The sequence below is a fragment of the Symphodus melops genome (assembly GCF_947650265.1).
Source record: "Symphodus melops genome assembly, chromosome: 15".
NCBI classification, from domain to species: Eukaryota; Metazoa; Chordata; class Actinopteri; order Labriformes; family Labridae; genus Symphodus; species Symphodus melops.
Genome location: NC_136705.1, coordinates 551,941 through 568,008, shown reverse-complemented (window position 1 = coordinate 568,008; position 16,068 = coordinate 551,941). Strand labels below are relative to the sequence as shown.

Sequence of the window (16,068 nt, the reverse complement as noted above, 5' to 3'; positions counted from 1 at the left end):
CAGTCTGATTGGTTCAGCTCAACTCTCTGTGTCATGGGTTTGACCCGGTCGCTCATGAAGAGCTCAGTACTGGAACTTCTTTTCTCTTTGTCATCAGGGGACGCTCGACTTAAAACTCGTCAGCTTCTCGTTAGATGATCAGCTTCAGTTCGGCTCTCTAACACAGCGTCTATGATGGATTGTTAGTATGTTGGTGTTCAGAGCAGAGAGTTCCCTCAACATATTATGTTCTGTAGTGGCTGCTCAGGTGGTATCAGTTGGCTTTTATATTCTAGTCACACGTGCACTGATGGCAGCCCTGAAACAATAACCCCCCCCCCCTCCACACACACAGACACACAGTTTGTAGCCACTTGTAATGTAATATCAGGGCTGCACAGAATGTGTAAAGTCCTGCTGACTTGAAGTAATTTTGTGCATTTTTGTTGTTTGAGGCAGAGAAGAGCTTAGAGACCTGACGCCATCGATATCCAACTATGCAACAAAAAAAAACCTCAGTGTGCAAAAAGCTCAGCTCATTTTATTATTGACGTGGTTATTAAAACTGTTCAAAGCTCTGTGTGACCTTTAAACCTAAATCCTGCAGGACTACACGGCCACCATATTCCTCCGTCAGCGCTGGACTGACGAGCGCTTGGTGTTCGAGGGCAACAAGAGCCTGAGCCTGGACGGGAGGCTGGTGGAGCTGCTCTGGGTCCCTGACACCTTCATAGTGGACTCCAAGAAGTCCTTCCTGCATGATATCACCGTGGAGAACAGGCTGATCCGCATCTTCCCCAACGGGACCGTCCTGTACGCACTGAGGTGGGGAAAACGAACGAGCCCCATCGCTTGTTGTGTTTGTTTTCCTGCTTTGACAGACGATGAAAAGTAGGTCGGGGGAATGGAGAAGACATTGTCTGAGGGAGGAAGCGTGGGTGGAGTTTTAGGTAATGTGCATGCAAAGCAGTGAGCTGTGTCAGTTCTATTACTTGGGCATTAGATTGTATGAGTATTTGATCTGTCAATACAAAGATGTGTGGGCTATCAAAGCGTCTCTCCAGCATTTACTGCTCTGTGTGAAAGAGCTTAACATCTGAGGAGCTGTTGGCAGGCTTCTGAAACACGCTGTGGCTCTTTGATCGGGCCAAGCAGACAGGTAATAGATAGAAAGGTTCAACACGATCCAGGAAGTCACTTTGTTCAGCTCTTTAAGTCTGTGATGACGGGACTCATCCTACTCTCTGTGTGTCACATGCTGTAACCTCTGCCGGCCTCTGAATTTGTATAAGAGCTGTCCATGGTCCTGATTTCCCTCTAATCACTCCCCCTCTCCGACTTCATCTCAGGGAGGATTCGGACTGGGTCATGAGGCAAAAACTCAGGTCACATAATCTTTTCTAAAAAGATCAGAGCTGAGACAATTTATTCTGGACAGACCCTTTGGACCCCGTCATTCAGGATGATGTCAGCAATATTTATGATGATGAGAGTCTCAGCAGGTACAGAGTGATGGGGCTGCTCACCGAGCTGCCACAAAGATTCACTCAGCTTGTTTTTATATATTCGGATTCCTTCGTTGTCATTTGTTTACAAAGTTTATTGAAGACAAATTATCAGCAGATCATTCTGAAAGACGGAGCCAGGAAATACGAGCAGAACAGTTTCACGATCTCTGACAGACTGAGCTGCTGCTAACGTAAGCTCAGCTTGTTTCTGAATGAGGAACAAAACCATCATTTATTTTTCAATTTGCATCACACGATTTGATATTGAAGAGTCTCCTGGTCAGAGCTCTGAAGAAACCGCTGAGTATAATGATCTGCTGACAGCGTAGACACGGCCTCAGCCAAATGTAGGAACTGAAGGAGTTTACTTCTGGAGCTACGAGGAAGCTCCGTTTTGTCTTCCTGTAATTACAGACTTGAATACATTTAGAAGTTTAGATGGAGAAAAGCTGAACTATTCAATTCTGTGGTGACGTGCTTGAAAACCTTGTTTTCTGTCTGAGTTCTCTGGAGACTAAAATCCAGTTTCTCAAACAGATAAAATGTCGACAGCCCAAACATGAAAACTTAAAAACCCTGATCATCACCAGCGAACTGAAGTCCATGAAAATATACTCAATGACGTTTAAAGTCAGCTAAGCTAGCTCACGTTATAAAAGCTACAGAGTTAGCATGTTGCTATGGATGCTGCTCTAACCAAAGATTCCTGCAGACTGTTTATGTCGCAGAAAAAAATCATAATTTTAAATAAGTGAGACGATTTTTAAAATGAAGATTTTGTGTCAGATGGTTGATTTTCTGAGTAAGTAGCCGCAGTGAGCTGGATGAGCGCGTGAGACAAAACCTCTCTGCTTCACGTAGGAGTCCTGCGTCCAACCTGAGGACGTTTCATTCTCACAATAACAACCCACTCACTCTGCATTATCCACGAGCACCGTGTGTCCCACCAGCACGCTTCACACTGCTACTGTCGCCGAGCAAGATGGTTTTACTGTCATTCACTGGGGAGCTTATCTTTTCACGCGTTTCATGCTATGCTAACATCAATAACTACAGGGGGTGTGTGGGGGAGTCATACAGCAAAGTGGGTCAGGCTGTGAAGAAAAGAGCGAGGGGAGTGAAGGAAAGGGACAGCTGTGAGAAGTGTCGGAGTGCAGAGCCGGAGGGGCGTACATGAGAAAGCACTGAGGGGATGAAGGTTTAGCTGTTTGCTGCTTTTATGTCGTAGGTTAGTCGAGTTAGAAACGGGAAAGCTAAATATCTGTAGCTTAAAATTAAAGATGAAAAGGTGTGTGTGCATTTTCTTCCAGGTATGTTTTATATTGTACCTATATTGACTTCCTAAAAAACTGTGAAGTCAAACTCCCTCTGGGTTTGTTGCTCTGAGCTCTGGGTTCACACATCAGCCTGTTGATGTTTTTTTTATACATGACCCTGCGACCCCTCCCCATGGCCCCACCTCCACAGGGAGGCATTACGTGTGTACAAGTGTTGAACTGCATGGAAACCATCCAACTTTCTGAACTAAAGGAAATACTTTGTTTGCTCTCAAATACTTGACAGAAACAGTAATAAGAACCAAATCATCTTCAGGCTGCATGTCAGAATTCAGATCAGTCCTAAAAAACTGCTGAACTGGGTCACAGAAGAAGAAAAGAAACAGGGGGGGGGGGGGGGGGGGGTGCTGCTATTTTCTTAAAGTGAACATTGTTGTTTCATGTCTCTTCTAAAGAAGAACTGCTGACCTGACACAGATATTTGAGGGTGTTTTCACACATGCACTCCTGAAAGTATCGAGTACATTTCAGTACAGTCTGCCCTCATACATCACCTCCCTGCAGGGGGGGGGGGGGGGGGGGGGGGGGGGGGTATCAGGAGGCAGGATGTGACATAAAAAGGACGAAGCAGCAGAGTCCTGTCCAGCTGTTATACTGCTCCATGTATTTGGGCATAATCACGATGCAGAAGTGAGAAGAACATACTGTTGAGGAGAGAAGAGGATAAAGCAGCTTCATTACATGAATGTCAGCCTGGATTTAAACTTACAGACGGGGAGTTTCCCTGAATGATCCGGGCTGTTTGTGTTCACACATGCAGCTCAACCAGAACATTTTCAGGAGTTTTGTGCATGTGTTGACGTCCTTACTATGAAACGTTCTGCTGTGAAAGGCTTGAATACACTCTGACCCAGATTCAGTCTTTCACATGTTCTCAAGCAAAGCCTCTGTAGGAAAAGGATTTCATATAAACAGAAAGAAACAAGGCAGAGTCTTCACAAATGCAAAACTTCAAACCAAAGCACAGGCTGATGTTACGTAACACTTCCTGTTCTAGAAACTACTGCACCTGTTCTTGTCTTTATAACAACTCCAACACCTCGCTGTTTTGCAGGATCACCACCACCGTGGCCTGCAACATGGACCTGACCAAATACCCGATGGACAAGCAGACCTGCACGCTGCAACTGGAGAGCTGTAAGGACTCTTCAGATTTCATAAAGACAGTGTGAAGTGCGAGCAGCGGCTTGAAGCCGTGGCGCCGAGGCGGTGGGTGGGTGTGATGTCAGACGAATGTGATCAAACCAAGGGGATCAAACAGATCACATCCTCTCATCTTCTAAACTGCTGTGTGTGTGTGTGTGTGTGTGTGTGTGTGTGTGTGTGTGTGTGTGTGTGTGTGTGTGTGTGTGAGTGAGTGAGAGAGAGAGAGAGAGAAACGCTGCATGCTGATGTCACACAGAAATGGCGGGGCATGTCGGGCCATGCTGGGGAATTCTCCTGTGTGTGTTTTCTGTTGTAAATGAGAGTCCTGGTAGAGGAGATGAAACAGAGAGGAGCAGTAAACACATCTTTAAAGGAAGAGTTGAAAAAGAAGTAACGTCTCTTATGTCTTCCTGTTAGTTTTGGAGTCTCAGATAACTCAGCAGGGTTTGCTCTCTATCTCTCCAAAACCCAAAAATCTTCTTAGGCCGTCGACACAAGCGAGAGGATTGTAGCTCTGATTTGCCTCCCAGCGATCAGGGGAAGGAGCTCGATTTAAAGAGTGTGTGTTATTGGATTATTTCAGGAGCCATTGGACACTTTCAGAGGTGACAAATATAACATTTGCCCCGAGCCAACGGGCTACTGAAAAAGAAGAGCAGCTTGTGTTACTATGTCCACAAAGGGAGAGGCTAGATTTCACTTCACGTCCTGCAGATGATATCGATTGTCCTCCATATTTGTTTTTCTTCTGAAAACAAAAGTTTCTTTGAAGCAACATGTGAAGATCAATCTTGTCGGCTTTGTTAAAGATTGTGGGGAGAAACAGCTTCCTCCCTCGCTCCTCTGCCATCTTTACTTTCCACCACGCTCTTCGCTTGCTGCTATTAAATGACAGCCAGCCAGGCTAAGCTACGTCTGATCCCTGCCAGAAGCCCACCAGGACCTCAGTGCCAAATAAAACATTTAACGGCAGCTCCAGTCCCACTTAGCAGACAAAGAGACATCTGGATGTTGGAGCTGAGAGGATGATGGCTCCTTCCTCTCGCGCTCTTTATTCTCCCCTCACACTTCGTCTCCTTCACTTCCTGCGTCGTCAATCTGTCTCTCATCTCCTCGCTTCTTCTCTTTCACTCCTCTTCTTCAACCTCCATCTTGCTCCGTCTTTATCTTTATGAAGATGTTTATTCAAAGGTTCATTTCTTTTAATGGCGAGCCAAAAGTGGATCCTCTGCACAGGAAGAAGGTTGACAGACAAACTGCTGGTGGGAGGTTTTTTTGTTTTTAGAGCAGGATTGAAGTGACGGCAGAACGAGTCAGAGGAGAGTCACTCTCTTTGATGGGGGGCTTCAGCTTCTTGCTTTTAAATAGTGTTTGCACAACATTGTCAAGGGAATAAGAAATATGTCTAGTAATCAAGATTAGAGAAACAAATAGTCATGATCTAATGATACAGTCAAAACTGCATTTAAAAAACATGTAATAGAATCATCATATTTAATACAAAGAAGCCTTCAGTAATGTCACATACAAACAGCTACCAGCAGGGTCATATACTTCAAGGAGCAAATTCAACCTGTTTCCGACGTCATCATGTGTCAAAGTTTACAGATTTAAAAAAAAACCTGCTTCAATTAAGCTCTGGATTGATTTTTAGATTAAATACTGCAGCTAAAATAATAATATCAATATCTACAACCGCTAACCTTAACAAACGACTTCATCCCATAATCTCTAAATATTAACGGACAAAATGACGTCCCCCTGTGTGTCCCTGCAGGGGGCGCTGGAGTCCCCCGTGTGTTCCTGCAGGGGGCGCTGGAGTCCCCCTTGTGTTCCTGCAGGGGGCGCTGGAGTCCCCCTGTGTGTCCCTGCAGGGGGCGCTGGAGTCCCCCGTGTGTTCCTGCAGGGGGCGCTGGAGTCCCCCGTGTGTTCCTGCAGGGGGCGCTGGAGTCCCCCGTGTGTTCCTGCAGGGGGCGCTGGAGTCCCCCGTGTGTTCCTGCAGGGGGCGCTGGAGTCCCCCGTGTGTCCCTGCAGGGGGCGCTGGAGTCCCCCGTGTGTTCCTGCAGGGGGCGCTGGAGTCCCCCGTGTGTTCCTGCAGGGGGCGCTGGAGTCCCCCGTGTGTTCCTGCAGGGGGCGCTGGAGTCCCCTGTGTGTTCCTGCAGGGGGCGCTGGAGTCCCCCGTGTGTCCCTGCAGGGGGCGCTGGAGTCCCCCGTGTGTTCCTGCAGGGGGCGCTGGAGACCCCCGTGTGTTCCTGCAGGGGGCGCTGGAGTCCCCCGTGTGTTCCTGCAGGGGGCGCTGGAGTCCCCCGTGTGTTCCTGCAGGGGGCGCTGGAGTCTCCCGTGTGTTCCTGCAGGGGGCCCTGGAGTCCCCCGTGTGCTCCGTGCTGGAAATGCTGTCTCAGGCTAACTTTGAGTCAAGCTAACGACAGGCTGAGAGCTGCAGCTGAACCTCCAACAAGAAAACATGACATATCTGCCTTTGGCAGTTTTCTAATTCAACACCTCTAAGTGAAAGACTCTTGATTGTGTTTTGTTAATTGCCCCAAAGGGATTCAAATATTGGATAAATGCCCCAAAAGCTTCTGACAGGTTGCAGTGACGTGGTAAGGCCTCTGCGGCTCCATGTTTCCAGGCTCACTCTGGTTAATAATGCATGATTCTTCTGTAGGAGTTTAATAGCAACAGCAAATTAATGAAGGTTTCATGTTGGAGCAGATGATATGTTTCAGCCTCAGCCAGCTGCGCTCCCTCTTACATTTACTGCTGGTTCTCTTGCTCCCTCTGCAGATAAATAAGTGAAAGGACACATGATCTAAGAGCCACACTGCAGCCTTATTAATTGATAGCATGATAATTGCATTGTTCTCTTAAAAGCTCTGCTCTCTAAGCCTGGCTGTCTTTGACCACATTTATCTTGCATGTAGTTATTTTGGGTTATCGGGGCTCTCCTGGGTCTGAGCAGTGTGCAGGATCAGTCTCTCACAGAACCACTGAAGCTCTGTCCGTAAGCAGAGGATGAACGGAGCCCATGTATTTACATTTGAGAGCCTGTGCGTGTCAGACAGTGTGAGAGTGAATAACAGTGTGTGTCCTCTGTGGATGAAACATCAGTATGTTTAAAGATGTGTTGTTGTTGTTGTTGTTTTGTACTGTTTACGTTCTGGAGCGTTGCTCCGTGTACGCTCCACCCCGCATGCTTCTCTGGGGTAACATCACTTCTTAAACGGGATGTTTTCACATTCTCTTTGGTTCTTGCCAAATGTTCCTCTTGTGCTCATATTGAGGGATTTTACCTCCCACTATGGGGCGCAATCCCAAACAACTCAACCATTAAAGGATCACACTTTAGCGTAGCTGTAGCAATTAACATTCCCATCTGTTCACACAAAAAATCACTTTGGGGTTCATTTAAAACCTCTAATACTTTTTTCTATAACGTCTAACTCACCACCACTGCAGCTGTTATGAATTCCAGCAGCTTTCTGTGCACATGAGTAGTTGTAATCTTCTTTCCTGCACATGAGAAGGACATATATGGGCATGTTTTATCCACCATTAAAATGATTCTGAAATGATAAGGTTTCATGGTGAATGTGTGAGCGTGCATCCAGCAGGCCTCGGGTGTGTCCTTATGGTGGACGAAGTGCAGAGGCTTAGTAAGAGCTGAAACCACTAACAACATGAAGAACGAGCAGCACATTCAGAACGGACCTCTGAAGCATGTAGCAATACTAAGGCATCATATATAAATATATATATATATATATATATATATATATATATATATATATATATATATATATATAGGAGAGAGAGAGAGAGAGAGAGAGAGAGAGAGAAGCCCTGCCCTTAATACTCCAGGCCTGTAGGGGCCCTCAGTGACACGCTTCAGTATTGACGGGAAAAAGAGAAATCTAGATTCAGAGCAAGTGTGGCCTTGATTTGGGGGACACACGGGATGGGGGGTCTGTACGGAGCTACAGGGGCGAGCTGCAGGACTAACTGAGCTCACTGGCTCACGCCCCCTGACCCACCAGGCCTTCCTGTCTCACTTTCTTTAGCCCCGCCTCTCGTGGATCTGTGTTCTCATACAGTACGTGCACCCATTTAAAAACATGTGGATCTGTTTTTTGTATTGTGGTCTTTAATGTATAAACTGTCAGGACAGGTTGGACTTACAGGGGCTCTGATTGGCTGGTGAGAAAAACAACACGTGGTGATTCCCCCTCTACAGTATTGCTGATTTCTCTCCTGTATTTATGAGGAAGAAAAAGGTTTTTGCTCTGTAGGATACACTTTCCAATGTTCCTGTGTTTTTCATCCATCACAGGTTGTGGACGAAGTTAAAAATGACTTCTAGGATCAATCTTTAGAAGTTATTTTCTCCCCTGGGTCAAATCAACACAAACGTGTTTGCTGTTTTCAAACCTCAAATGTTTTCTGAAAAAAAAAAAGCTGAGTTAAAACTAAAATATTTACCAGCAGCAAAAACATAGATTGGCCATAAATCACATCTAAAGAGAAGAAGAAGAAATAGGAAATGAGCCTCCTGTTGCGTCGACGTGTAGAGAGAAAAACCTCTCATGATCTGTTGTGTGCATAAAAAACAATCTGAATCTATTTCATGTAATCTTCCTAAAACCATTCCCACCTGTTTCTGCTCTGTGTGCAGGGGGCTACAACGTCAACGACGTCATGTTCTACTGGACCAGAGGAAACGAGTCGGTCAGCGGCTTAGACACCCTGCAGCTGGCTCAGTACACCGTGGAGGACCACTACACGTCCGTCTCTGAGGCCGTGTATGAAACGGGTAACAATGACCTCCTAATGACTTATTAGAGCAGGAAAACTGACCTCTGCCCTTCACTCATGTCTGGCCCATCTGAACCCTGATTACCTTCTTTTTCCTTTGTTTGATACCAAAGGCAGCAGTGGAAGAGCAACAGCCCTGCAGTGTAATTTAAAATGTGCTTTTTGTGTTCATGAGGTCTGGAGGCTACAAAAGGTGCAAAGTTGCGTCTGTTCGTTTTATTCTGTGACGCTCTGATTCTTCTCAGGACAACCTGTGACACAACATGCACAAGCCTGATCAAGACGAGCTCTGATTGGTTCTCATCACGCACACTTTTCATTCTCTTTTTAAAGGTAATTACCCGAAGTTGGTTTTCCACTTTGAGCTGAAGAGGAGCATCCTGTACTTCATCCTGGAAACGTACGTCCCGTCCAGCCTGCTCGTCGTCCTCTCATGGGTCTCCTTCTGGATCTCCTTGTCTTCTGTTCCAGCACGTATTTGCATAGGTAAAGTCTGAATATGAAAACGGCCTTTGCTTTAGACATTTTGTCCACTTTGATTATAATCAGACATCAGGATCCAAAAAGAGGCAGAGGATTCAAATTCAGTCCAACAAAAATATCTGTTCAACAAAACGACGAGCAGCCACCAGGAAGTAAAAACAGCTGACCTGAGTTGGAAACAAGCACAGACTCATGGTGCATTCAGGTGCACCTCCTACGGTCGTAGTTTCCGAGTTAGGAAGTTGTAATGTTGCTACAACAATAAAAAAAAAAAAAGGGTGGATGCTACGAAGAAGACGTGTGAATTTTACTCTCTGTTGAGAGTTGTGCAAAATGTGAATTAATAAAAAATATCTTAACATTAAGGAAACATGTTTTGCACTCCATGTGGTGACGAATACGACGTCAAGTTGGGCATCTAAAGCGTTGTGTGCATTTTAGAACTCGGAAACTTGTTTTCCCGACTGTCTCAGACACCACTTGAATGCACCATGACACTGGGGTCATCAGACACAGGTGAGGTTAGTCACACAGGTGAAGACAATCAGGTCAGATGAAAACAGGAGGGAAGGCAGACAACAAGGAGGAAGTCAGAGAAGAAACATGAAAACATAACATTTTTCAAAATAAAACAGGAAACACTGAAAACTAAATGAAATCCAGAGAATTAAACAGGCAGAGATTCACAAGGAACAAACAAACAAACAAACAAACAAACAAACAGAGCTTTTCCTCTCATGATCAGCAGAAAGGATGTCAGAGTTTCTGTGTGTTAGTATTCATCTCTAAAGATACACCAACAACTCTTTATCAGGAGTCACTAAATAAACTATGACCGGTGGTGTGTGTGTGTGTGTGTGTGTGTGTGTGTGTGTGTTCCAGGTGTGACCACAGTACTGACCATGACCACGCTGATGATGGGAGCCCGGACGTCTCTGCCCAACGCCAACTGCTTCATCAAGGCCATCGACGTGTACCTGGGAATCTGCTTCAGCTTCATCTTTGGAGCGCTCATCGAGTACGCCGTGGCTCACTTCTGCACCCTCACTCACGCTGACGCACACATGCTCATGGTGAGACACTCCGACCTTATTCACAGCTCCTTTCACAAGGCTGCAGGTCAAAGTGCTTGAGTCCAGCTGTCATCATTAACTGTTGAGAGGAGGAACTTTACCCTTCAGCTGAAAATGTATTTCCTGTATTTAGTATTAAAACACTGGAAAGTCATACAACACATTTGTACATGGTGGTAGTATAACTTCATCCTTATTCAGATTCAGAGTATTTACATTGAAAGCAGTTTCCCTTATAAAGGACTGTTTCCTTCATGCTGTCTGTTTGTGAGGATGATGTGAGCACTCGAACACAGCTGAATGAAGTTCTTGCAGGTCGTACATGAGACTCGGCTGGTTCAGGGATGTCGAGTGGTGCTGAACATACTTCTGTTTTTAAAGCTTTAATGAAAGTTCCTGCTGATTCAGAGCCGCTTGGCAAGGCAGGCAACCTCTCAGACCTGTAGCTTCCCCCAAAGCAGCTGCTACAAATGTGCACATTTTGCAATGACGGTACGAATCCTACCTGAGGGGTCCAGAGGTTTCCATCAGTGAACTTTGTGTTGTCATCATCGTGTCCATGCTGCCGTCACAGCTTTAGCTGCTGCTGCTGCTGTTGTTGTTGTTGTTGTTGTTGTTGTTGTTGTGCTCACTGTCTTCTTGATGTTGGTCATTAGTTTCATTTCCATCCTTGTCACCACCCTCCTCCTCATCCTCCTCATCCTCCTCCTCATCATCATCACTGTTAGGTGAGTTCAACAAATGTTGCACACGCTTCAATATGTTTCATGTTTCCTTTGTGTTGATCTCGCTCTCTCCTCCTCCCTCGCTCCCTCCTCCTCCCTCGCTCTCTCCTCCTCCCTCGCTCTCTCCTCCTCCCTCGCTCTCTCCTCCTCCCTCGCTCTCTCCTCCTCCCTCGCTCTCTCCTCCTCCCTCGCTCTCTCCTCCTCCCTCGCTTTCTCCTCCTCCCTCGCTCCCTCCTCCTCCCTCACTCTCTCCTCCTCCCTCGCTCTCTCCTCCTCCCTCACTCTCTCCTCCTCCCTCGCTCCCTCGCTCTCTCTCGCTCTCTCCTCCTCCCTCGCTCTCTCCTCCTCCCTCGCTCTCTCCTCCTCCCTCGCTCTCTCTCGCTCTCTCCTCCTCCCTCGCTCCCTCCTCCTCCCTCACTCTCTCCTCCTCCCTCGCTCTCTCCTCCTCCCTCGCTCTCTCTCGCTCTCTCCTCCTCCCTCGCTCTCTCCTCCTCCCTCGCTCTCTCTCGCTCTCTCCTCCTCCCTCGCTCTCTCCTCCTCCCTCGCTCCCTCGCTCTCTCCTCCTCCCTCGCTCTCTCCTCCTTCCTCGCTCTCTCCTCCTTCCTCGCTCCCTCGCTCTGTCCTCCTCCCTCGCTCTCTCCTCCTCCCTCGCTCTCTCCTTCTCCCTCGCTTTCTCGCTCTCTCCTCCTCCCTTGCTCCCTCATTCTCTCCTCCTCCCTCGCTCTCTCTTGCTCCCTCGCTCCCTCCTCCTCCCTCGCTCTCTCCTCCTCCCTCGCTCCCTCGCTCTCTCCTTCTCCCTCGCTTTCTCGCTCTCTCCTCCTCCCTCGCTCTCTCCTCCTCCCTCGCTCCCTTGCTCTCTCCTCCTCCCTCGCTCTCTCGCTCTCTCCTCCTCCCTCGCTCTCTCCTCCTCCCTCGCTCTCTCGCTCTCTCCTCCTCCCTCGCTCTCCCTCGCTCCCTCACTCTCTCCTCCTCCCTCGCTCTCTCCTCCCTCGCTCCCTCGCTCTCTCCTCCCTCGCTCTCTCCTCCCTCGCTCCCTCGCTCTCTCCTCCCTCGCTCTCTCCTCCCTCGCTCCCTCGCTCTCTCCTCCCTCGCTCTCTCCTCCTCCCTCGCTCTCCCTCGCTCCCTCACTCTCTCCTCACTCCCTCGCTCTCTCCTCCCTCGCTCCCTCGCTCTCTCCTCCCTCGCTCTCTCGCAGTACGGCCACCACATGCACGACTTTGAGGACGAGATGAACGGCATCGTCACCACCATCTCCACTCACTCCACCCGAGCGAAGAGACGCAAGGAGCCTGCTGCTGCTCCCACCCCGGCGCCTGCCTCTCTAGAACTCACCGTGAGCCCGTCCAGCCCGTCGGGCAGCGAGCCAAAGCCTGAGGCGTCACCCCCGCAACCCACCCACTGGTGCATCACTGTTCTGGCCACCGTGCGCAAAGTGCTCAGCGCCATATACTGCTGTCGCATTGAAAACCCCCACCACATAGACAACTACTCCAGAGTGTCCTTCCCCCTCTCGTTCGTCATGGTTAACCTTCTCTACTGGACATATTATCTGTACTTTTAGCAGCAGCTGGAAGCGTCCGTGGACGAGGACTGTATTTGATCGTATGTATGTACAGTAAGTGTTGTTAACGTGTGTTTGAGATGACAGGTTTACCTTTTTACGTTTGGATTCATGAGCAAAGCAGAATACACACATCAGCTTGTTTTAAGGAGAAAGTCACATGTTGAAACATTCTTCACTCTTTGGAGTCCTTGTTTTTATTGAAAATGAAGCAAACCTTCTCATGACGGAGATTTGGTCATTTTGTATAAATCTTGAAATGTGGCTAAAAAAGAAAGAATTGTTCGTCTGCATATTTGACAACCGGTCTCCTGAGGACGGTCGTGTCCCCTTGCTCTCTCTCGTTACCTTCATGTGTTTTTCTGAATCCACCGAGCGGACGTCCTGCAGAGGCCTTTGAGCCCTTTGAGCCCACACCATCCCTCCACAGTGTTATGGCTCTTATCGACGCACAGTTTCAAACAGAAGGAGGCTTACGACCCCACACTGAGCTCTCCTTTCATTTAACCACTACTCCAACTCTTTCAAAAATATCAGCATGAATTTCAGCGATCACTAATATTATACTATAATAAAACATTTAACGTACTGTATTTGTGTCTAACAGATTCAAGGCCCCCTAAAGGAATGTGTTTAGTGTCCTCTGTGGTCTGTTTGTCAGGTGTGTCGTGGATCAGAGCCTTAAACGTAGACAGACACTACTTCATACAATGATCCCACACGTTCACTATACTGGATTTAATATTTCTCCCCCATGATTCGGACCGCTCGTTTAAACGGTTTATTCTCTGTGTAGAGTGCACCATGTCGTGAGTGGTGTGTAAAGTTAAACCACAAAGAAGCTTGAACCAGCTACTTCCTTTCACTACATTAGCACAATATCACACCATGTAGCTAACTTTGATTAACCAGGTGACCGTGCTGCTCAGCCAGCAGCCACCCGATCACTTACTTGGCCTCAAACTTGTGATCTGATCTTGGAGTCCAATCAGAGATGATCTCCTTGAGCTTTTTAGATAAATGTGTTTTCTTTCTTTTTGTCCTGCTTATGTCTGTAATATAGAAACTCCACCTGCAGGGCATGTGCACACACAAACACTGATTAACCCACTGAAGCTCAGCTCAGGTGGGTCAATGCAGTAAAATACCTCCCTTTGAACAGGTATCAATAAAGGAGAATGAACTTCTCAAAGTTATGATTAAATGAAAATAAGCTGAGGAGCGCTGGAGAGCCTTCGGCTGATGCTGTGCAGCCCGCGTACGGAGGCTTTAGTCCTCGCCACAGTGTCCGTGACTTGGAATCTAAACTCAGCACTTTGCTGCATGTTGTTCCCCGCTCTCTGATCCCAACACTTCCTGTTTCTCTTCAGCAAAATAACAACTTTATAATGTCTCAAAATGCATTAGTCCATGTACACATATGTACTCCCAGGGTGATGTCCTTCTTCTTACATTGTTGTATCATATTTGACTCTATGGGATCCCAGGGGTTTGCCCTCTATAGCTATGTGGATGTACATCACAGTATCAGACATGGGATAAAAGCAGGACTCCCTCTGAGCTGCTGGTCGAAGGTCTCTCTGCTCGTTTGAGACACAAAGCAGTCGTCAGTCCTACGTGTGTTAGACCGAATGATTTGAATATGAATGAAATGGTCAAACGGTTTCAGCAGGATGTCGTCATCCGTGCATTATCCAGACAGAGCGAGGGCTCGGATGTGTCGTGCATGAGGCGGCGCTTGTTTCCTCGGGCTGTTGTCATTTCTCCTGTGTGTGTGTTTTAAGTTCTTGTGACGCTGTCAGTGATGTGAACCAAAGAACCAAAGATTCCTTTTGATTTGCTGTTACTCCAGGTTTCCCTTTCGGTTCTAAGCTAACACATGTTCAGATGCATTTTCAAATGTTAATATCATATCTGTAACTCATGCAATAGTTCTGAAATAGCATGCAGTCAATCAGCAGGTGAACACGACGATTTACATTTTAGATAGAAAACAGGATTCAGTTAAACAACAGAGATGCATGTTTATTTATTCAGTGTTGTTATAACATACTTGCTCATTCATTCTAAGAACGACCATCGGATGTCTATTGGACACAGATGCAACATCAATTTCCAACTTGCATTTTTGCATTTAAAAGATTCGCTCTCATTGCCTGATGCTGTTATAAATGTTTGATTCTGTTTTTTCCTGCATGATAATCAAGTGTAACTTTAGTTCCTTCTGCTTTGCCTGTTTGGGTTTTGGTTGGATATGATGGAGGAGAAACATCATAAAAACCTTCAGCTAACTCTTTTTTTAATATTTTTATTTAAAGCTTGTTCTTTGAAAGGATGAGTGATTGAGCTGTGTGGTGACCTATTGAAGAGGTTCATGTGATAAAACACTGACTGTCTGGTTTTATACCTTATAGCACCATGGTTGTAGGTTTGATAGTTGTTTTCTCAGAAATGAATGCCACTATGGATCCAAAGAACAACAAGAGAACCACTCCAGCTCCCCCTCTGGACGTTTTGCTGCCCAATAATGAAGTCGATCCAAGAGCATCAGCTGACCCACGGCTCCATGATCGCAAACACATTGTCAGTGCTGCTTCTGTAGGTGTGAACGGACACCTTTTTACGGCGGTTACCTTAAGTAATAAGAATCCAAACTAAGGGCCACGTTGACTGGACAACTCTTCAGCAACATTGGGTCATAAAAGATGGAAGATGGCTTCCATCGGACTGCCCCGTCTGTCCTGTTGTTGGACGTTGGCAGCCAACCTCACGGTTCCTTGGACACCTTCATGTGAAATGTATTTATATACTGTAGTATCATGTTAATATATAATGGCATTGCTTAACCTGTTGTAAATAAGTAGTAACACTATGCATGTTTATTTGGTGTATGAATATGGATGATAGCAATAAAAGAGGATTCAAGTGTTTATTGTTGGCACTCTTTATTGATCATTGACAGACACACAAGTCTTACCCATCAGATATCAGTCCAACCAGCAGGGGGCGAACTTCTTCACAGTCAGATCATACACTGTATAGAAAATATGGACGTAGCTTCAGCATATCTGGATTGAAAACCTTGTTTTTCTTTTGGGAGGTCTCCACTTTAGCGTCTGATGTTGATTCATCTGTTTAAAGTAATCCTTTATAAAACATGTGGTTCTATGTAAGGAGTCTTTTTGCTTCATTATGATGCCTATTTCTCCTGGGAGTAAGTCCTGCTTTGTTTGACCCCTTAATGAAATATACATGCACTGAGTTCTTATCTTAGGATTTAGACACGGTGTCATATTTAAATAAAGTTATTCAGTAAGAAGGACGCTGGCGAAGAGAATGCAAATGTATGTTTGTGAGTTTCAGAGAGCAGCAGTGTCCCAGTGGGAGTTTGCAGAAAGTTAGTCTTAAACCCCTGCAGCTCCATTAGCTCTGATTCAGCAGGAT

General features: G+C 46.5%; 1 protein-coding gene and 1 long non-coding RNA gene across 3 annotated transcripts in view; both read left to right on the top strand.

Annotated features, from left to right (window-relative positions):
- Nucleotides 1-13,011, top strand: part of LOC306836334 (gamma-aminobutyric acid receptor subunit pi) — a 45,883-nt gene extending 32,872 nt beyond the window's left edge. For both annotated transcript variants that reach the window (XM_079363358.1, XM_079363359.1), the window contains exons 5-10: nt 587-804; nt 3,879-3,961; nt 8,643-8,780; nt 9,116-9,268; nt 10,148-10,338; nt 12,259-13,011. In XM_079363358.1, coding sequence (XP_079219484.1) covers nt 587-804; nt 3,879-3,961; nt 8,643-8,780; nt 9,116-9,268; nt 10,148-10,338; nt 12,259-12,624 — 1,149 coding nt within the window. In that variant the 3' untranslated portion in view covers nt 12,625-13,011. The remainder of the gene's footprint in view (nt 1-586; nt 805-3,878; nt 3,962-8,642; nt 8,781-9,115; nt 9,269-10,147; nt 10,339-12,258) is intronic.
- A 73-nt stretch (nt 13,012-13,084) lies between these two features.
- On the top strand, nt 13,085-15,554 carry LOC306835573. Its single transcript, XR_013780665.1, has 2 exons — nt 13,085-13,433; nt 13,467-15,554. It is a non-coding gene; the product is annotated as an uncharacterized lncRNA (long non-coding RNA).
- The last annotated feature ends 514 nt before the right edge of the window (nt 15,555-16,068 follow it).